Source organism: Halyomorpha halys, unplaced genomic scaffold, assembly GCF_000696795.3.
Source record: "Halyomorpha halys isolate HHAL.00 unplaced genomic scaffold, Hhal_1.1 Scaffold145.1, whole genome shotgun sequence".
Lineage (NCBI taxonomy): Eukaryota > Metazoa > Arthropoda > Insecta > Hemiptera > Pentatomidae > Halyomorpha > Halyomorpha halys.
Window position 1 is genome coordinate 760,057 of NW_027115461.1, and position 23,359 is coordinate 783,415.

Sequence of the window (23,359 nt, forward strand, 5' to 3'; positions counted from 1 at the left end):
AACAGACCTAGGCAGAAGTGATTGTTGGAACAGACCTAGGCAGAAGTGATTGTTGGAACAGACCTAGGCAGAAGTGATTGTTGGAACAGACCTAGTCAGAAGTGATTGTTGGAACAGACCTAGGCAGAAGTGATTGTTGGAACAGACCTAGTCAGAAGTGATTGTTGGAACAGACTTACTCAGCTAACTGGACTACCTTTCTTTCTTCAAACTATTTATTCAACTTAACAAATTGAAATTCCTTATATCAGTTTTTTCAAAACTATTTTTCATTAATATCGCAAGGTTATAAGAACACACTATTTTAGTTACTGAAAAACCCACAATTTACTGCATTTATCATAAGTTAATACCATTCTAGGACAAAATATACTGCATTTTAAAACATTAAAATTAAGAAAATTGTTGCACTAACTGTTTGAGAACGGTAGGAGGGGAGAAAGAGTTATTATGGGGGATTGCGTAAGCTCCCTCCTCTACAGGCAAAACAAAACCTTATTTTAAAATAATATATATTATTTTCATATTATAGTTGGTCCCTATTATTTACTTATTTGTTAATTAGTGTAATGTGGTTATTTTTCATGCCTTACGAGAACAATTTTCTATTTATCTTGTAAATGTTATTATTAATAATGATAGCTTATCAAACTGTCAATAATATTTACTCATATAGCTGGGTTTACATCGGCGACAATAACATTGAAAAAACATGTTAATATTTTGATGTCTTCCCGTCAATAGTGAAATGTTATTAGCATTACTATTTCTAACAAAAATATTAATAAAATTCAGTTTCATTTAGAACAATTCATTGGAAAGGTTAATAATAAGAGAATAATGTAATTAACATTTTTTAATAACTGTATTATTGGTAATGTTTTAGTGTGAATTCGCCTAAAAAAAAAATATGCTACTTTTTATATTGGAGATAAGGAAAACACACTAATTCTAATCTTTACACACAGCTACCTGACTAATTATATCAGCATTGATAGAGCATTTTTGGCTAAAATATGTTTTAAATGATTAATTTACAAAAGTTTGAGGAGTTGGTCGGAGGTGCGGACAGAAAAAAATACACAAATAAACCAAAACTTATTTATTTGTGCTGACATTTCATCCCTGATGGAGGCCTGAAATTCAGGTCGAAATGTCGGCAAAAATAAATTTTTTTTTTTTTGCTGACCGCTACCTCGACCATCTTCTCCTCATATTGATCCACGATCAACTATAAACACCTCATCATTAAAAAAGTTATATTTTGTTGCAATAAATTTTTTCTACCAAATAAAAATAAAATTTTATTTTTTATAAATATAATCTTCTTCTTCCTTAGCACTAGAGCCCGATGTGGGCCTTGGTTTCCTCGCTAAGTCAGGTGTTCCAGTCCTGTGCCGCTGCTTTCCTTTTTCTTACTCCCAGCACTGTTCTGGTATCCTGCATCACACAGTCCTCCCATCTGAGTTTTGGCCATTCTCTACCTCCAGATCCGTGGAAATTTCTATATTCATATAGACAACGTGCTCAGCTCAGCGAAGAATCCTATCTTTAGAAGCTTGATGATTATGGCTTCCCCAATAACTCGTATATTTCCATATTTTTCTGTGTTATCTATCCGTCACCAGCCTTGATTACACGGATTACAGTACGGATCCAATGTCTTGTGAAAGATATATATTTTCATTCTCCTCGAGAAAAACTATATATCTTTTAGCCTTTATAATATCTCCAGTTCTAATTTGTTTAATTATATCAGGTTTTTGCTGTTTGGAACAGTTTATTGAGCCGTTTGGAGCAATTTATTGAGGCCTAAACCACTCCCGAGTTGCGTGGAGATTGGTTAAGTCGTGTTGAAGTTATTTCTATTTTATTACCTTATATTTTGATTATATAATGTTATTTACCACTATAAACCAAATAGATATAATAAGCAATTAATTAAATCATAATAAGCATAAGCAATTAATCTAATACATAAATAACTAATTATATAAATTTATATCAAACTTTTAATTGTATTCAATTAATTTATCTACATTCCTAACTATAGCGATTGGGAAGCATTGCCTGGTCTGCTTGTCAACTATAAAACAAAATTTATTTGAATATTTTACTTGGAATTTGTTTCTTAATAATAATAAATATTGAATATAACCTATTTTTAATTTAATATTTGTGATTTTGGATCAGAATGCTGTGAGGATAATGCGTGCCCTTTTCGAGATTAACCTGCGGAGTAACAATTCACTTCTGGCCGGCAAACTTCACCAAATGGCGTTGATGATGGAGCATCAGCAGTGGCAGTGGGAATCGCCACTGAGGCAGTTCACTATCCTCACTCACGATATCATTGAGAAAATTGAAAAGAGGGACTTTTCAGTCCAATCAATCAGGGAAATGGATTCTAGGGAGATTGGTAGGCTCTTTAAATTATGTATAAAGTAGTATTTTAATTTTCACGCTTGTTTTATTGTATGGGTGAAATTTTTATTTTGAAATCTTTTTTGGTGAAAAAAGATGCTCAAAACTAGGGTCAGTGACTTCCCACTTCAATGACATGCCTGGCTTGATGAACCAAGAAATAGGATAAAGCTAGACACAGCGTACTTGTTTGTTTCAGTCCTTGCACTTGCTTGCTTTAAATATATGCTTGAACTGGCAGTAACATTCATGAGAACTATGGAAAAAAAATTTTTAAATTTGATTAACTTTTTTTTTTCTTTTTTTTTTTTCAGCTAGTCAAATTGCTGTTTAGAATTAGCTTCCAAGTTTTTGGAACAAGTTACTCCATTCTAAATTATTTTTATTTTTATTTACCTAAAAAATGGCTGGAAGTGAGCAGACACCCTGGGGACAGTAACATTCATGGTTGTTTCAATTCAGTCCAAAGAAGAATGAGTTAACCAGATAATTTAAAAGGGTGCAAAACGCTGAATTGCGGCAAATAAGTTGGGCTTATCCTGCAATTTAAGGTTGCACGGTTTGGTAATGAATGGGTCCCTTAAATGTTAATAAGCACTGATCTGACAGGTAAATGTCCGAGAGGTGTACCGAAGCATAAGTGGGAGGATTACGTCTAGACTGATCTTATGGATTTGAGTTTTGAAGAGCATAATTGGACAGATATATGTAAACAGGAATAGATAGTAATGGCATTGTAATTAACGAATATCAGTACCATTATTATTATTATCAAATACTGGAGACAAAAAATGTACAAAACAAAAATTGTTCCCCCATATATCTGAATACGTGAATTAATTATAGTTTAGCATTTATAAAATTAATTATTTTTATCAGGGTTCAAAAGACTTATTATAAGTATAACTTATATTGTAAAAGTTATCACTAAAAAGTACTAGACAAAAGGTTCATGGAAGAACTTGTAGTTTTTCTAACAAAGTTCTTCAGAAAATTTTTACTAAAAAAATTTTAACAAAAGTTCTTGTAAGAAAGAACTTTACAATAAAAGTGTACAGTTATTTTCAAACCTTGCTTTTTGTGGTTAATTTAGTCGAATTGTGCAGAATTTCATCATTTTATTTCTTTTTGTACATTTTAACCTTAACAAATTTTTATATAAGACCAAATATTATGTTTCATATTCTCATTGATTTAAAGTATAGATAAACAGTTTTCCTTTTTATTATTATTTAGGATATTTTTCTATTATCAGGTATATTCTTGCGGAACACAAAGATGGCAGCGATTGTAAAAAAATGTGCCTTTGAGTTTCCTCTACTGGAGCTGTCCGCATCGCTTCACCCCATTACCAGAACAATTTTGAGAGTGCGGTTACAAATCACTCCCGATTTTAAGTATGTTTATCCTTTTTCCCATTTTATCTCAACAAAACTAGATGAATGCAGTTTTAATTAATTTTATCTTTTCTATGTAGATGGAATGACAAAGTGCATGGCAAATCTTGTGAATCCTATTGGGTGTGGATAGAGGATCCCGTTGACACCACTATCTACCATTCGGAATATTTCCTGATAACTCGACGACAGGTATCAAAATTGTTTGACATTGAAATGATAAGTTTAAAATATTTGGTTTGAAACTAATCTCATTTATGTATAAAGCTGTGGAATCATTCTTAGATAATCTCTATTTTCAATTTTTTTTTCTGATTTGCTCAAATTATAAAAGAAATTTATTTCTTATTCACTTAAAATAAAATAAGGAAATAAAGGTGAAGTTAAAGGCGGGAAATTCTTGTTATTTTTCAATTTCTAAATTGCTTATTTCACACATTCTGTCAAAAAACTTAAAAGTTAGTATATAAAAAAATATTATTCTTTCTACTTTTCTTAATGGATGTGAAACATGACCTCTTAAACTAAGGGAAGAACAGCTCCTTAGGTTTTTGAAAATAAAGTATTACGTAAAATATTTGGACTGAAAAAAGATGAGTTAACAAGAGAATTTAGAAGGCTACACAACGTTGAATTGAGGGAACTGCATATAATTTAGGTTAAAGCATTGCAGCGAATAAGATGGGCGTGTAAGGTTGTGGGACTTAGTGACAAATGGATCTCTAAAATGTTAACAAACACTAAATGATGGGTAAAGGTCTGAGGGGTAAACCGAAACAGATGGAAGGATTACGTTATGACTGATTTAGTAGTTTTGGGTTTGGAGGGGCGTCATGAGACAGATATATTTAGAGAATGATTGGTGCTACCGAACTAATAGCTCAAATTGCCATGGATACGGTATTTATTTATCAATGGTTCATTCATAAATACGTGTCGTAACCATGGCAATTTTATCTATTACTTTCAACTGCAGCTAATTTTTACTCATCTCTGATAGTAATCATATTATTTTATTAAAAGAAGTTCAGTTGTTTAATTGCAACCACTAATCGTGAAAACTACTGAACCTATCTTTACCAAATTTTAACTAGAACATCTTCATAGTCCTCAGAAGGTTTTGCAATTATACATTTACATTATATATAAACAGTTTGTTCGTTTGAACATTTTAGAAACTACCTGTTCAAATTGAAAAATTCTTTTTGGTCCAGATGTATTGCTTGTCGAGGGAGACCTTAGGTTCTATAACGTCACACTCCGACTCCTTGGAACAGATCATTAACAATAAATGTCAATGAATCTGGAAAATAATAATTAATACAACTGCATACCATAGAAAACAGGCTCACTACAATAACATTATTAGGTTAATTGGTCAAAAATTTGCTAGGCTTTATTGGGTTGCAAAAAGTTATTGGCGGAACTGCTGTAACTATATGGTGTTCGAAGGAAATAACTATAAATCCTAACAATCAAATTATTATGATAATAACTATGGAGAAAATTTGAAAAATAGACATTGGAAAATTAATAGTTAGTTGATTGTATGTATTAGGTTTTAGAAAGATAGTCCACATGACGGTGAATAAAGGTACAAAATAGTAAAAAACTACTTATTAGTTACCAACATTTTGTCCCGCTTTGCAGGGATTTGTCAGATCTAAACGAGAGAACAAGATACAAATATTGATAATATGCCAAACAATAATATAAATAGAAAGAGAGTAAAAAGTTTTTTTTTAAAATATAGAAATGAGAAAAAACAAACTAACTTAAGAAAATATTTATTTTTTACTAAATAATTCAAAACACTATCCAAATTTTAGTCTCAAAACTTTTATTGCTTTTACACGTCCAACGTTTCGGCCAATTCGGCCATCTTCAGGGACAATCTACTTAATTCACTATGAAACATATCATTTAATCATTCCAAAAACTTTATACAGGCTATTCTGCCCAGGTCAAGACATTTATATCAATAAGACTTATTGATATAAATGTCTTGACCTGGGCAGAATAGCCTGTATAAAGTTTTTGGAATGATTAAATGATATGTTTCATAGTGAATTGAGTAGATTGTCCCTGAAGATGGCCGAATTGGCCGGAACGTTGGACGTGTAAAAGCAATAAAAGTTTTGAGACTAAAATTTGGATATTGTTTTGAATTATTTAGTAAAAAACTGCCAGTCTCAAGAAAGAATTTCAAGATTATAAATAGAAAATATTTATATTTTTAGTTATATATTATAACTTTGTTTATAGATGAATAGAAGACTAATTGTTATAACCTATTGTAACTAATAATAGGTAAAGTAATGAGTAATACAATTTTAAATATAGAACAAAAGTAATGTAACAAAAGTAATTTCATTGACCGCACCCCCAACCATCTTCTCCTCATTTATCATCCACGGTCAACTATCTCTCATAATTAACAAAAGTAATGAATATTAAAACAATACTCTGTGAAACTATTCATTACTTCAGTTCTATATTTAGAATTCTGTCATTCGTTACTTTACCTATTACTAATCAGTTTTCTATTCATATATATTTATATTTTCTTCACTTAGTTTTTTTTTATATTTATGTGTTGCGAGAGGAGCAAGAAGAACTCTGCACTTCGAGCCTCATCGAAGCTCTCAAATTTATAAATTACACTAAATTATGAAAATACTTTGTTAATTAGACTTACAAAAATTAATAATGTGTAAAAATAACAATGTTTTTCCATAAAATAGTGTTATTTATAAATTTGAGAGCTTCGGTATGGCTTGAAGTGCTGGGCTCTGGTGGATCAGAGCTGAACTTATGTAAGTTCAGCAACTTAAGTATAATTTTTTACTCTCTATTTATATTATAATTGTTTTGTCATATTATACAATGTTTATATTTTGTTCCCATTTAACTCTGATGAAGCCGTGCAAAATGGAACGAAATGTTAGTTACCAATAAATAGATTTTTACTATTTTGTACCTCTATTCACCGCCACCCAAACTATCTTCCTACAGTCTAGAAATATAAACTTATTTAGATGTTATAATAATAAAAATAATTAATAAAAAATGAGCTAAAGTAAAAGGATAGGAACAGTCTGTACATTTAACTGTTTTTTAAAAAAAAAGTTACTTAATTAAAATTACTGTATTTTTTTTAACAAACACAAAATATTTATGTTGTTAAGATAAATGCAGTTCTTATCTACTTGATGATTTATATATTCTGCAAATATTGATTTTTGTAATGTTACTTTATTCATATTTTTTGTGTGATATAGGTTTTTTTTTTTTTACTTTACCTATGTGATTTCAGGTCATTCATAAGGAAACTCAAGAACTTGTGATGACAATGCCATTGGTAGAACCAATGCCTTCACAATACATGATCAAGGTAACCAACGACCATTGGCTGGGATGTACAAATGTTTTACCAATCAATGTTCACAACCTTATTTTACCCGAAAGCCATCCGCCCCATACAGGTATCTATTATCACATTTTTCAACTATATTATAGTTTATATTCTTGTAATTAATGATAATTATTATTATTAAAGTTCCATTCTCATCTTATTTCTTCCTCAATTTTTTTTTTTTAATGGTTAAAATTAATGCTAGAACAGTTATGAATTACTTTTACTATTTTCTGTCGTAATCGAAGAAATATATACAAAAATAGGTGTTACATGGAACTAATTACTATACAGATGTTTTTTTTTCTAGTATTTTAATTACCACTTTCAGAAAAACTAAAGATTTATACTTACCTTCTCAGACCAATTTGGACTTACGGTGCACAAATTTATGGATATGCCAAAAAAACTAACTTACTGAAACTGCAACAGTTTCAATCAAAATTTCTAAGATTGATCAGTAGTGCTCCCCCCTACATCAGTAACAAGAACTTACATAAAGACTTACGAACTGCCTACGTACAAACAACCATTAAATCATTATATAAACGGTTTCACGACGCACTTCTAACACACACTAACCCTCTAATTCAAGGACTATCAACACTAGACTTACCAGATACGAGACGACGTTTACGAAGGAGCTGGAATAGGGACCTCTTAAATTGATTTTTAAATTTCAATTTTAATGGAGAGGCATCATTGGATGACCTTAACCTTCATGCCTTCATGACTTTTTTTTTTTTTTTTTTTTTTTTTTTTCTCTCTCTCTCTCTACATCTCATTCGCTGGTTGTAAAAATACTTTTACAGTTGTGAATAAACTTAATAAAGTAAAAAAAAAAAAAAAAAAAGTATTTTATAAGCATCTTTTTGAAAACTAAATTAGATAAATTTAAGCGGGTAAAATAAATTTTTTGCTGAATTTCTTTTTAAATCATAAAATTTGTGTGTAGTAATGAATTACTAAAAATTTCATGCTGAAAAAAATTTTGTAAGTTGAAAAAAAAATGGAGGTTGCGAAACTTATTTGTTGTCAATAAAAATGTATTTTAAAATAAGATCGCATATTCTCATCTTACAATCAAATTAGAAGATTTTGTTCGATTTAGATTAATTATCTCTTAATTTCCATATCTTCTGAATCTCTTAATTACCATGTCTATGCATGCCATGCCTATTTCAGAAAAAAAAAATTTACTTATTTTTCAGTAATTGCCAGTTATTTTTAATGTTAAAAAAACTTGTACTAAAGTTGAGTAAATTTTCTAAAATTTGAGGTATTATAGAATTATGTACGCTGATTAGTTCCCGAGCTTTTCACAAACCATAATTTTTTATTTCCGAATTATGAGAAATCAATATTTTATGAATTTGTTTTGGCAATGATACTGACTATAAAGGAAGTAAAAACAATATATATGTTTTTAACAATGTGGTTCTGTGTGAAATTTTCAATATCTATTTTTTATTTTTTAGAACTATTGGACTTACAACCATTACCAGTTAAAGCCCTTGAAAACAAACAATTTGAAAGCCTGTACAAGTTCACTCACTTCAATCCGATCCAGACGCAGATTTTCCATTGCTTGTATCATACAGATTCGAACGTTCTAGTAGGAGCACCCACGGGCTCAGGAAAGACTATTATGGCAGAGATTGCTATGTTCAGAGTATTTAGAAAATATCCAGGCTGTAAGGTTTGTTGTTCACTCATATAACTATTGTTTTGTTTATTATCTGTTTTGACTATAGTATTATTTTTCATAAGTTTTTGAAAATTAAAACCATTCCTGCTGAATAATGTTTTAGGTAGTCTATGTGGCTCCGTTAAAGGCTTTGGTCAGGGAGCGCATAGAGGATTGGAAGATCAGGGTTGAACAAAATCTGAACAAACCTGTCGTAGAGCTGACCGGTTTGTATAATAAAACTATTATTTTATTTATTTAATAAAAACATTTTAAAATTCCATTTTATTTCATTATAATGTTAAATAATGAAATAAAATGGAATTTTGATATGACAATTTTTTTTTAAATCTTATTGGGGCGAGTAATGTTATAAAAGACAAACATAAATCTCAAACCCTCTGTTTCAACTAATGCTAGTAATGCTATTAATTTGAGCATTTAAGAATAATATTAATAAAAATGGTTATTGGAAGAAAATAAAAGAAAGGAAAATTTAAAATTAACATGTAATAAATAAATAACAATCTATATTTGAAATGAGTTGTAGAGCCGACCAGTCGAAGGATTTTTTGAAAATAAATTTGAAAATTTTTAATCTATAATAGGAGAAAAGGAGTTTACAGTAGATTAACAACCTAGCAGTGCTGGACTGATTGAATGAACTCCTGTAATCTTCTTCATTCTTCCCATTCAAATGGCTGATGCCGGGAATGATAAAATAAATCAGCGGTACTCTTGAGATCCCATAGATCGCCAGACAGCTTGGTCACCAAGTCGGTCGGTTCTGACCAACTCTACCTCAATTGTTCCTCCATGAGTATGCATGTTTGGAGGATGTGTTCAGTAGTCTGCTCGCCTCTTTCACATTCCCACAGAGGAGTTGGACCAATTATAAATTTTTTGTAGAGGTGAAAGTTTAGTTGGTTATGTCCAGTTCTAAGCCGAAAAATCAAAAACTGGTTAAATGTGTTGTATCGTTTGAAGGCAATATACTGATTAATGTAAAATTAATAAAATAAAGAATTTGAAGTAGGAAGGCAACTGGATTCCAAAATTAGAATAAAATCAGAAAATACAAAAAGTTTAAAAAATAAACATACAGTTTGCTTACAGTTTTTTCTTTTTTATTATTTTATGTAATACCAGATTGGCCCTGTGGGGCTTACATGGTTAATATAACAGTTACATGTATTTTTTTTTAACAATTGATTATGGGAGGATATAGTCTCATACAAAAGACACCCCTAACTACTTACAATGTTATAAAAAATAAAATTAAGATAAAATAAATAGATAAAAATAACAATTCTTAAGAAGAGAGAAAAAGAAAAGTTAATCACAAAAAACAATGGCATCTATGTTTTTAACAAAATAAATAATTTACTTAAAATGGAAAAAAAAGAAGTTAATTTAAGAAATAGACAAAGATAAAACAAATAAAATTATAGTTAAGTCAATAATTGGATCGATAAATATAGAATTCATAAAGGGATGTCCTGCAATATCAGTCTTCTGGATGAGGTCGGATTTCCCGAGTTATAAGTCATTACTCCTTTAACTGTCGGTAACTGGGAGTGGAACTTCATGAATCGTTTTTAATTCTATATCGACTCCATTTGTAATTCCCGATGCAATTAGCTATTTTACTGTTGTTTGACTATTGGTCATACGACTGACTAGGAGAAGCGTCTTCTTCATTTCTAATTCTTCCTGACTGAACCTAATAACAATTAATTACAAGAAATAACTTTCAGAACTTCACTATCAGAAAAGAAAATCACTGGATAAACTAACAACAGATAGTGGACTTATGGGTTGCATTTTCGGGCTTGTGGCAAGACAGACGGTTACATCCTAATATTTCTTTTATATAGTTCTGATCATAATCTAGGGTATATTATATATATAAATGATTGACCATATTATTTCAAATTATGCAGAAGATGGTTGGGGGTTCAGTCAAAATAAAACAAAAAAATATTTGTTAACTACTAATTTTAACAACTATTTTTTGTTTTATTGTTATATTTTCAACCCTGACCATCTTCTGCATAATTTGAAATAATATGGTCAATCATTTATTTATAAAATATACCCCAGATTATCATCGGAACTAATAAAAGAAATATTAGGATGTTCTCGTCAGTCTTGCCGCACCCCCTACCACCATCTGTATAATTTTAATAATCTAGAGTATATTCTTTACAAAAGAGAAGCCTCCTTTAACTTGTAATTTTTACATTATCATGCATCCTTTATTTGTATAAATATCTTTTGATTAATAAATTGATTTATAAAAAAGATGAACACTGTTTTATAACTTATCGGTTGCAGGTGATGTCACACCTGATGTCCAAGCTATCAATCAAGCAGACGTTATCGTAACAACTCCTGAAAAGTGGGATGGTATTTCAAGAAGCTGGCAGACGAGGGGTTATGTAAAGAAAGTTGCTCTTATTGTCCTAGATGAGGTAAATTATCATTTTATTTTATTTTTGTCATTAATCATCTAGATGCAGGCATCATAAGTTTATAAGGCACTTTGCTCCTATTTCCCTACCTGGGTTAGAGTCTCATTGTGGGAGATAATTATTTATTTTAATATACCAGCCATGGATTGAACCTGGGATTCGAAGACTCTCTAGAGGCATATCCAAAGACTCTAATTTGGCAGTTGAGCGTAATGCTGACCAAAATAGGTTTTTTTTTAAATGTAAATATATATACATATATATTTAAATGAAAATGAGCCATTATTTGATTTAAAAAGTACTTTAGAAAGCATATTATAAAATAGAGTTGTTTTTTAAATTTTTATTCTGGATTTTCTTTTCTAGGAAGTATATTATATTAATTTTGTTAAATGCTGAGGTGAAGAAAACTTCCAATTAGAATATATTACTATTCTATATTTTGTACTTGTACAATGTTTCGGGATTTACTCATACTCATGTACTATTGTATTCTCATATTTTTCAATTTTATCAATGTCCATTCTGAAATTTTGTCATTTATATAGATAAAGTTTAAAAAACTTTTACAACAACTATTTTTTATATAGATATAGTTTAAAATTTTTTTAAACTATATCTATATAAATGACAACATTTCTCAATAGAAATTGATAAAATTGACAAATAAATATGAGGATACAACTGTACATGAGTATGAGGTAAATCCCAAAAAAACTATACAAAATATAGGATGGTAATATATTCTAATTGGTAGTTTTCTTTACCACAGCATTTAAAAAAAAATTAATAACTATTGAAGACATAATCAAGTGCAAATTTTTTTTTTTTTTAAATAGGTTCATTTACTTGGAGAAGACCGTGGACCAGTATTGGAAGTAATAGTTTCTCGTACAAACTTCATTTCGGCCCATACCGAGAGACCAATACGAATTGTGGCTCTTTCGACTGCCCTAGCTAATGCCAGGGATCTCGCTAACTGGTTAGGCATCAAAGAGGTAAAAACTTAAAGTCAATATTTTCTTAAGAAATTGAAATATATACTTATTACTAGGGATGGGATGGGATTGTTATGTTATCAAAGTCCAAATGTTACAAATCTTATTTCTTTATTTTTACATTAATATGTTATAAAAACATGAAATATGTAATATAAAAAAATTAAAAAATGGTAACATTCAACTTACAAATCCCTGAAAATAGACAAAATACCATATATAACTCTTTGTAATTGATTAAAAAGTTTTTTAATAGAAAAAAATATATATTAAATTGTAATGGTTATTTGAAATATTTGACCATACTCATCTTTCTCATCAAAATATTCGAAAGTGAGATGCATCTTTATATTTTCAAACCCAAATTCCCCTTAAAAATTGTAATAGGTGCTTATGGTACTTAAATCAAAATACTTGAATAAAATCTTTTGAACTAAGCTCATAAGCTTTCATATAAATGCATGTTTATTTTTGGCTTCCTGTTAAATAATTGAGTACTATCTTTGTTATTATTTTTATCTATGAATGTTTTTCTGATTAAGAAAATACCAAATGAAAAGGGAAATTAGGGAGACTATAATTTGTACTTAAGAGAAAAAAAGTAAAATAAAACGGGGAACATGGATTAAAATATGTACTTATAAAAAATATATAAAAATAATTTAAGAACTGTGAAATGTATAAAGTATAATTGATTTAAAATTGTTATATATATCAAAAAATGTTTCTCAGAAGCATAAGCATTTATGCCGAAGTTTTAGGGGGAAAAAAAAATAGAAAACAGAAAAATTCCATGAATTCTCATTGAAAGAGGCAGTTTCGAGTGATCAATAATAATTTGAGTGTTTTCAGATTAAAACAGTTTCCAGATAAGTATAAAGTAAAAGTGTAACGTAACCACCACTATATTAATCATAGAGTTTCTAAAGTTCTTAAACCTTCTGTGTGATGACAAGTTACATTTTTTTTTTTTTTTTATGAATAAAGCAACATTTCAAAGTTTTTAGATATTACAAATAAAATCTGAAGTTAGTAAGTAAATTTATATAATAATAAAACCTATTCAATAAATAATGGTTGACAACATTCATTTAATTAAAACCAGTTACTTTATCCCATGAGTTGATAATAACGAAAAAATACATTTTATTTATCTTTGGAACTTTAAGCATTATATCATTAAGTATGTTACCAATCAATAATATGAAAATGATTTCATTAAATTGTATTCATATGTATTATAATTTGTTTTAGATGGGGTTGTACAATTTCCGCCCATCTGTACGGCCTGTACCTCTTGAAGTTCATATTCACGGCTTTCCTGGAAAACATTATTGCCCACGGATGGCAACAATGAATAGACCAGTATTCCAGGCAATCCTTACCCATTCTCCCAGCCAGCCTTCAATGGTCTTTGTGTCTTCAAGGAGGCAAACTCGACTTACTGCTCTGGATTTGATAGCTTATCTAGCTGGAGAAGACAATCCAAAAATGTGGATGCACACTTCTGAACAGGTTCCTATTTGTTTTTTTATTTTAAATATATTTATATCTTAAACTGTACTTGGGTCGGATACAGAATTGACATGGATGGTGGGAAGATGCTTCACCCATGTCGATTCCTCTCAAACCCCGCTAATGATTGAAAATGGATAGGTTCACAAATTGTCAACATGTAATAAATAAATTTTTATAAAAACTTTTAATACTGATCTATTAATTGTTTCTTAACATTTACATCTTTTACTCTATATTTTCAATATTAAACCTTTGCAATCACCTAAGAAAAAAATTTTACACCATCTCATAATTTGAGGTTTTACATTTCAAGGTTTAAGAGAGTCTAAAAACCAAATATAAAAAATTCTCTTCATCTGCCTTCCACCTCTTTAGTTTTTTTTTTGGTACCAAAGGCACCAAGGTTACCCCAGGATGATTGTGGAACTCATCTTTACCACCTGCTATTTTGTTTTGAATTGGTGATTGATTAGATGTTTCATACTCTCATTTAAGGGCCATGTTTCTGTTTAAAAAAAATTAATTTTTAACCCCAGAAAGATTAGTTTTATATAATGATTCTTTTATGAGTGTAGTGACATGCTTTTCTTCAGTTTTAAATTGTATAGCCGTACTTAAATATAGTGCCTGTAGTCAGCTTGTTTTATCATTTGAGCTAACCATATTAGAGATACACTATTCTGCTTCTCTTTTTCAAAATGATCCTACAATCTTATAATTAAAGATTCGCGATTGTGTGACTTCGTTCAATTTAATTTAAGATATTTTTGCCATTATTTGCTTTATTTTTAAATATAAGTTTGAAGATTTTTCTGTTGATGTTTGAAATTATATTGGATGATTCATTTACTTTGCGAATTAATTAAGTAAATTTTATTCAAGGAAATGGACCAAATAATTGGCACGATAAAGGACTCCAACCTGAGATTAACATTGGCCTTCGGGATCGGCATCCATCATGCTGGTCTGCAGGAGAGGGACAGGAAAACAGTCGAAGAACTGTTTGTTAATCAAAAGATCCAAGTAAGTTCTTTTTTTAATTTTAATAAGTTACTGATTTGAAGTACTAAGTGATTCTTCTGTAAAAAAAACAAACAAAAAACCATGAACTCCATCTTCCCCTAGTATGGTTGTATCTTCCCCTACTTTTTGTTTGAAAAACAATGAAAATCAATTTATTTGTTAAATTAAAATTTTAAAAATTTAGGACATAATGGTGGGGAACAGGATAAAAAAGTTGAAAGAGACTCTGCTAATAGCAACTCAAGTCTCATATTTATTTTCAAAGCTCTAACTCAATATGGAAGGTGCACAAAACCTTCTTAAACATTACAAAAAAAAAAAAAAAAAAAGTAGAATGAAAGAAAAGAGTTTATACCCCCCTCCCCCCATATGGCACTTCTGAACTCACTTCACCTACAAAATTTAAAATCATCTAACTCAATTTTAACCCATTCTCAACTTTTTAAAAATTATTATTTTTAATTGAAACTCTGTACAATACTTAACTACTATAACTAAAATATGTTTCCAAAATTTAAATTAAAAATCACTGCTTTGATGGTGTTACCCCATACCCCTAAAATAAGGCAGTTTGACTGAAAGGGTACTTGTAAATTTATTAATATTTAGAAAAGATATTAAAAAGAATTTAATGAAAAAATAAAAATTCATACATTGAATATGGCTGAAATTTGTTACTTGATATATCTCTTTTCATATAATCAAAATGGTTAAAACTTCGTTAAAAATTTGTGTCACACTCACATTTTAGCATATTTTTTGCTCTTTTTAACAAATGCCATATCTTGTTTGGATGAAACTTGAGATAATATAATGACCCTCTCCCAAAGTCTTTTATCTTTTGGAATCTTACATACTACATAAAAAATTTCAGCTCATTAGATTCAAAGGGAGCCACCGAAGGCACTCAAATTAATTATTGAAAAAAAATATATACCCTCTTCAGACATCCTTGAAACCTCAAAAATCGTGCTTTTGTAGTTCGTGAAATAGATATAAAATGTACCTCTCCCTGATGGTCTCAGATACAGTGCAAAAGTCTGTTATTTTTTAATGATTTATTTATAAATAAATATTAGTAATAAAGAATGTAGTTGTTTTCTGTTACACTGTAACCGTGAGTCAACCCTGTGGGTTCTGGAGCCCTCCTGGGGTCCACCTAGCCCCATTAGTTGGGTAAAAATCTGGCGGTCGAGCGCAATTCTGACCAAATTACCTCTTTCACAACCGTTGGTCTAGTATTTCCTTACAAAGTACTGCAGCCTTAACACTTCATGGGTTGTAGCGGTACATATTTTAATTTTAATAAAGACTGTAGGAAGATAGTCCGAGTGGCGGCCACCCGTTTAGTTGCCAATAAAGGTTCCAAAATAGTTGTAAAAACTTTTTATTTTTTGTTAACCTAAACAATTTAGTTTACAATAAATAGTTTATTTTACTATTTTGGTACCTTTATTGACTGCCACCTGGACTATCTTCCTACTATCTAATTCTTACGGTTAACTTTCTTCTTCCAATATAAATAATTAAGATTTTATTTGTAAAGATTTATTATCTCAGCTCAGTTATTTTCAATGTCCACTTTGTGTTTCCAGTTATTTTACTATATATAGGGTTTTTTTTTAGGCCCGATAGAACTTGAAATTGTAAAAAATAACACAAAAAATTAAATTGTAATCAAAATTTTTTTTTTATTCGAAAGATCAATACGTGACATTAACATTTGAAAATGATTTCGGGCATATGGGCACCGCGGCTGTTCTTGACGAAGCGCATTCTGTAAAATTGTGTTCAGCGATGAGGCGCATTTTTGGCTTAACGGGTTTGTTAATAAGCAAAATTGCCGCATATGGTCGTGCGATTTGACACCTCTCGATTATTTCCTGTGGGGCTACGTGAAGTCACTGGTTTATGCTGATAAACCAGCAACAATTGACGCCTTGGAGGCCAGCATTGTTCGTGTTATTCGTGACATACGGCCAAAATTGGACGTCCAGAATGCGCTTCGTCAAGAACAGCCGCGGTGCCCATATGCCCGAAATCATTTTCAAATGTTAATGTCACGTATTGATCTTTCGAATAAAAAAAAAATTTTGATTACAATTTAATTTTTTGTGTTATTTTTTACAATTTCAAGTTCTATCGGGCTTAAAAAAACACCCTATACATCATGTGTTTCAAACTTTTTAAAGTTTGAAATAATTTTGTTCTAAACTGCCTTTACTTAATGCTTTAATTTCCAGGTATTGATTGCTACAGGCACCCTCGCTTGGGGTGTGAACCTTCCCGCCCATCTTGTGGTCGTCAAAGGGACAGAATATTACGATGGTAAGACAAAACGCTATGTTGACATGCCAATCACTGATGTACTTCAGATGATGGGTCGAGCTGGCAGGCCTCAATATGATAATCAAGGAATATCTGTGATCTTGGTGAGTTTCTCTACTTATTTTGAGCAGTGATCAATGTATTTCTTGTTAGACTTAAGACTAGTGTTTAGACGAGAGGATGAGTTAAGCCGGTGGATGATCAATCTTATTATAATAACTAGCAGGCTCTTACATCTGTAGGATAACTTGGCAAAACCATTTTGATTGCACAAGTCACTCAATAATTGGTTGAATTTGAATCATGCAAACTGGTACAAGTCTTTTTTTTTTTGAAATTCCCAATTTAACTTATTGCTAATATTTTTAAGGTTCATGATGTCAAGAAGAATTTTTATAGACGATTCTTATATGAACCGTTTCCCGTTGAGTCACACCTTCTTCAAGTGCTGCCAGATCACTTGAGTGCTGAGGTTGTTGCTGGAACAATCAAGACAAAACAAGAAGCATTGGACTACCTCACATGGACATATTTCTTCAGGTTTTTATTTTACTATTTTTTTATTTTTTTTGTTTTTGCTATGTGGCCATTATTTAAATTTTAGTGGTGCGGTCAGATAATAACACAAATAAGTTAAAAACTTATTTATTATTGCCAATGTTTTGGCCAGAATTTCTAGCCTTCATCAGGGCTAAGAATAAAAAATAAGATAACAACCAGTGAATAATTTAGAATTATTAAAGTAAATAATTGTAAAGAATGAATATAGATAATTAATTTTTATTTAACAAATTTTATTTTATTTAAATATTGTTATAGATCTATTTAATTATGTTCAATAGTTAATGTAGCCAGAGAAAAGCTGCTAAAACTGTTCCTAATTGTTATTCTTAGGGGACCAATTGCCCCAGAATAAAGAGTGATTTTCAAAAAATATATATATTTATTATTTTGCTTATAGTTGATCATACTATTTTGCAGGAGGTTGCTGAAAAATCCAACTTTCTATGGCCTAGAATCGTTAGAGGCTAAGGATGTGAATTCTTACCTTTCTCATCTCGTCGATAAGACCCTGTTGACTCTTTATTATGCAGGATGTGTCACTTTAGAGGAGGTAATACAAATTTATGTTAATGGTATGTAAATATATAAATATAAAACCAGAATTTGTCCATTGATGGCCACTGTCTACCATTGAAATTACCATTGTTTCGTTTAAAAAACGAAAGATGTAAACAGAAGGTGGTCCCCCATAATTCACTCATATGTCAAATCGTAATAAGCTGCATTAGTGTCCCTTGTGGCCAGTATCGGAAAAAGAGTTTCTAGCTTAGTGTGGCATAAAGCAAATGTGAGAATAGTACAATATTTCTTCTGCGGGATTCACAAAATTATCTTAGTTCTTCTCCTGAATTAGTTATACTCTCTGGGAGAGTAACTTAAGGAGTAATTCAACTTTTTCTCTTTTTCACTCTCTACAACATTATAAATGTTCAATAGATTCATTTTCTTTCACTTCAAATTTTGCTTCAATTAAGTTACATACAACCCACTTATTAACCCATACAGCACATTCTCAAGAGAAGGAGCGCCTGGCCTTCAGGTGAATGTGCTCTTCATACAACCATCAAACTGCGTCATTCAAACAATTTTCTTGTTTTGACAATAATAAAGATTTCAGCAAAAAGCAATGCAAGTTTCATATAACACAATAGTTTCTAATAACATTGAATGTTTCGAATTTTGAACTTGGAAATGACTGATGTCTTCAACCTTTTGCATCCGGATCAGCCCTGACGAAGCCCTCCAAAGTGGGGCGAAATATTGGTCAACATTAAATATTTTTTTATGAAGACCTGAAACTCAGGTCGAAACATCGGCATAAATATGGTTTTGTTTATTTATTTTGTTCTTTGCTGACTGCACCCCCCGACAAACTTCTCCAATCACTAAATATTTTTTTCTTCTATTTTCTACCTTTATTGACCGCCACCTGGACTATCTTCCTATAATCTACTTCATACGATCAACTACCAGAATTGTATCAAATCCTTGTTGAAGCTTACAATGTGCATGCTCTAAATAAATCACAGTGCTAGAAGCTGTTTAAAAATTTCAAAAGTGGTGATTTTGACATGAGAAGTGAAAACTCCCCAAAAAAGGCTCGGGGATCAATCAAATGTGACATGAGTTAATGTCGTGTCCATATGTTTGGAAGCCATGGGGAAGATCCAGAAGACAGGAAAACAGGTTCCACAGCAACTGGATGGAAGGCAATAGAAAAACTTGAGTGAAATGCTGCTCGCCAGGTTGCAAGTAAATTTAATATCTGATTGTGAGTGCTGAAGAAAAGTGGATATGTTTTGAGAAACCTAAGCGTAAAAGATCATGGGGAACTCCAGCTGAACCATGCCAAATTGTACAGAAGATAATGCTTTGTATTTGTTGGAATCAGAAAGTTATGGTCTATTATGAGCTGTTAAAAGCGTAGAATTAAACCTTCGCGTTATAAAGAAACCTTCCGACAATAAATAGTTTGAATAAAGCTTAGTGATATATGACCAGAATATAGAAGGTAACAAAATGCTTTTGCTTCATGGTAATGCACCATCTCGCAGAGTAAAACCGGTCAACAAAATTATTTCAGTGTTTCATTGGAAAATACTTTAATATGTGGCTTTCAAACTAGACTTTGCTTCAGAGAGAGATGGGAAAAATGTATAGTGTTATTTTTCGGTACATGTTGGAACATTATTTATTGATCGTGTGTAATTAATAAAAGAAGTATGGGCTAGGTGCGGTCAAAAAGCAATTCAAACATTTAGAGTAAGAGCCAACATTTGTAACTTTGCAGGGTTTCATCATGGGTTTCTTCCCAGATGGAACCTGCAAAATGGGAGAAAATGTTGGCGCTTAGTAATTAGTTTTGTACTGTTTGAGTTGCTTTTGGACCACACCCATGCATTTTGGTTCATCTTCCTTGTATAATATTGTTTTTTATTTTCATACAATAAATTCATATTTTCTATACAAAAGTTTTGCTTTTATATTTACTTAGTAGATAGTAAAAATATTAGAAAATATATTTTTTATCAATAATTTATTATTGAATTATTCTTGTATTATTAATATAATTATAAAAATTATATTTAATATACAATAAAATCAGATAAAATTAATAGTAAATAAAAATTAGAGAACGATTCATTTGTTGTTATAAGTATTGTTGGCAATAGTTTTGACGTTTTTAAATATATCTAGGATGAAAGGACATTAAGCACCACATCTATGGGTCGTATAGCTGCGTATTATTACTTAGCCTATCAAACGATGATGCAGCTCCGGGAGAACCTCACGACCACTTTAACACTTGAAAAGTGTTTGTTCGTCATGTGCCATGTTTACGAATACAGTCAGTTACCTGTTCGTCATAATGAGGAGAATCTCAATGGGTATGTAGACATTTTATTATTATTCTTAAGACATTAAGGGCCGGTTACACAATCACAGTTTGAACTATGATTTGTGAAATTGCATGTAAAATAAAGTATTGATTGTGCATGTGATTTTACTAATTGTAGTTTAAACTGTGATGATGTGAATGGCCCTAATAGAGCAATTATGATTTCATCTAACTCAACTTTTATACGATTAATTAATTATATATTATCGTACATACAAGTTTCAACATGAGTATAACATTTTGTAGAGTATACATATTTCTACTCTATCTTGGCACATTTGCCAATTTCGTCATATTATTATTCTTTTTTTTTTTTTTTTTGAAAAGTGTCCCCAATGATATCAAATTTCTTTTGCATAATACATTATATTTGTGGCTAGGATTAAAATTAAAATTCTGGCATATGGAATATGAAATCAATCAATTGAATAGAATCATAATGAACCGATTGATTACACAAAACATTTCGCATAGGCCAGTCATTTTTGCTAATAAAGAATATATATACATTGTAATAATAAAAAAATATTAAAAATAAAAATAAATTAATTTTAATCGTTTTTTAAACTAATTTCAAATATACAGGAGATAGCTTGGGTTCAAGAAAACTCCTAAAAACTTCAATATTTAACAGATAATATAATTTTATAACATAAGAGACTTTTCTCAGGGCGGGTTACCTGGCAATCAGAACAGACAACACTTTACTACTAATAAGACTAACTTAATTTCTAGACATTTTACAAACAATAAATTCTACTTAGAAACAAGACTAACCAATTACACAGCTTCCCCTGATAATTGTTGATCTCTTCTTCATGATGATGCTATATCCAAACTCCCAACAATGGCTTTTTTCTTTCCCCCCTCTAGCTGAACGGACGTCTTCTCACCAAGCTCGCAAAACCAAGAGTCCCCTGTTTCCTCTCCCCCATCTTCAACTTTTTACTGCTCGATCCAATAAATAATCGATTATAGTACAATCGCTCTGCTTTATTTGCTATAATTTGCGATGTAAATAGTTTATTGATAATTTTCACTTTCCTCCATTTCTTCTTTGAATATTCCTTTTCCATAATTACTGTATAGTAACAATTAAAGTTGAAACATTTCAATCCATATTATCAAACAAACAACCCAACGAACACTTCGGAAGGACGCGCACCGCCATCGTGCGACCGCAAAAGCGTCTTTATTTTAGATAATGAAAACTGGTTAGCTTGCTTTTTGATTTAAAACAACAAATAAACAATATATATAAAATAAAACGTAATTAAAATCATTTATCTATAAATATCAACTATTTATTAAAAAAGAGGATATTACAACATATATATACAATAGCTTTTATTTTTAAGAATAAGATAATAAAGAAATTTATTAAAATAAAAATTGAATTAATTTTAAATAAAAATACTTTATCATTTACCTTTTTAAAAATATTTTAATTTGTTTTTTCAAAGATCAGAATCAGGCTCGAATGCTACATTTTTAATTATTAAGGATATCTACTTCACTTAAAATTATATTACAAATCTTAATTCTATTAATTCTTATTTTTAAAAAAATTCATTACACAATACAATAATTATACTATCCCTTTCCTAGAAACTCACCTATTTTATTATATCAAATAATCCAATTTTTTATAAAAAGTCTTTTTTCAATTTCATGTTTTTGCTCTTGTTCATACTCTGTTCATGTCAACTGTAAATATTTTAATAGTATCTTTTTTGCCTAGGTGTAAAATATTGTTTTTATTACTTAAGTTAATATAGGGAAATGTAAATGGATTTACCTTGAATGAATGTTACAGGTTGATGTTAAATATTTTTATATCCAATTATTCATTTCAGACTTTGTTATTTAATACTTAAAAATTGATTAAATTATTTGTTTTTTTTGTCATTGATAGGGAGTTGGCAAAACAGTGCCCTTGGCCTGTCGATTCTCTTCAGCTGGACTCTCCTCACATCAAGACGTTCTTATTATTGCAGTCGCACTTCAGCAGATTGGAGCTGCCCTCTACTGATTACTATACTGATCTGAAATCAGTCCTCGACCAGGCAATCAGGGTTTTACAGGTATCACACCATTATTTTTCACAATAAGTATTATCTAATCCAAGATAACTCCAGCTTAAACAATGTGCATTGAAAATAGGGAATGATCGATGTATGTGGTGAGTGTGGTTGGCTTGCGACAACACTTCGCCTGCAGCAGCTGATGCAGATGCTGATCCAGGGTCGCTGGCTGAGTGATTCACCACTCACTATATTACCATGCGTGGAACCATACATGGCTCAATCGCTACATTCCAAGCCCAGGGGAAACTTACCCGCAGCGGTGCATGCCGCAGTTGGTGGATATTCCAATGTGGCTAGCATATTTTCGCCAGAATTAGATGAAGGACAAATAGATCAGGTAATAATTTTTAAATTTAAAACCATAAAAAAATATTATTTATCAAATAAATAGTTTAAAAATTGTATGAAGCTTGTTAATTAAATTTATTATATAGACTGGAAATAGGTTGCTGAAAATTAATGATTTGGATTAAATGATAAAGTAAAGCTGGAAGATTATTGATTGACCGTGTGTAAAGATGAAAGGAATATGGTCCGGGTGCGGT

At 30.5% G+C, this 23,359-nt stretch overlaps 1 protein-coding gene across 1 annotated transcript in view; it reads left to right on the forward strand.

Annotated features, from left to right (window-relative positions):
- The window catches only part of obe (obelus), a 61,151-nt gene that overhangs the window by 31,285 nt on the left and 6,507 nt on the right, over positions 1–23,359 (forward strand). Inside the window, exons 21-36 of the mRNA XM_014417041.3 lie at positions 2,194–2,419; positions 3,680–3,821; positions 3,902–4,013; positions 7,138–7,306; positions 8,715–8,935; positions 9,048–9,150; positions 11,261–11,397; positions 12,237–12,395; positions 13,650–13,910; positions 14,796–14,936; positions 17,180–17,368; positions 17,635–17,804; positions 18,246–18,378; positions 20,526–20,716; positions 22,643–22,811; positions 22,891–23,151. Coding sequence (XP_014272527.1) covers positions 2,194–2,419; positions 3,680–3,821; positions 3,902–4,013; positions 7,138–7,306; positions 8,715–8,935; positions 9,048–9,150; positions 11,261–11,397; positions 12,237–12,395; positions 13,650–13,910; positions 14,796–14,936; positions 17,180–17,368; positions 17,635–17,804; positions 18,246–18,378; positions 20,526–20,716; positions 22,643–22,811; positions 22,891–23,151 — 2,784 coding nt within the window. The remainder of the gene's footprint in view (positions 1–2,193; positions 2,420–3,679; positions 3,822–3,901; positions 4,014–7,137; positions 7,307–8,714; positions 8,936–9,047; positions 9,151–11,260; positions 11,398–12,236; positions 12,396–13,649; positions 13,911–14,795; positions 14,937–17,179; positions 17,369–17,634; positions 17,805–18,245; positions 18,379–20,525; positions 20,717–22,642; positions 22,812–22,890; positions 23,152–23,359) is intronic.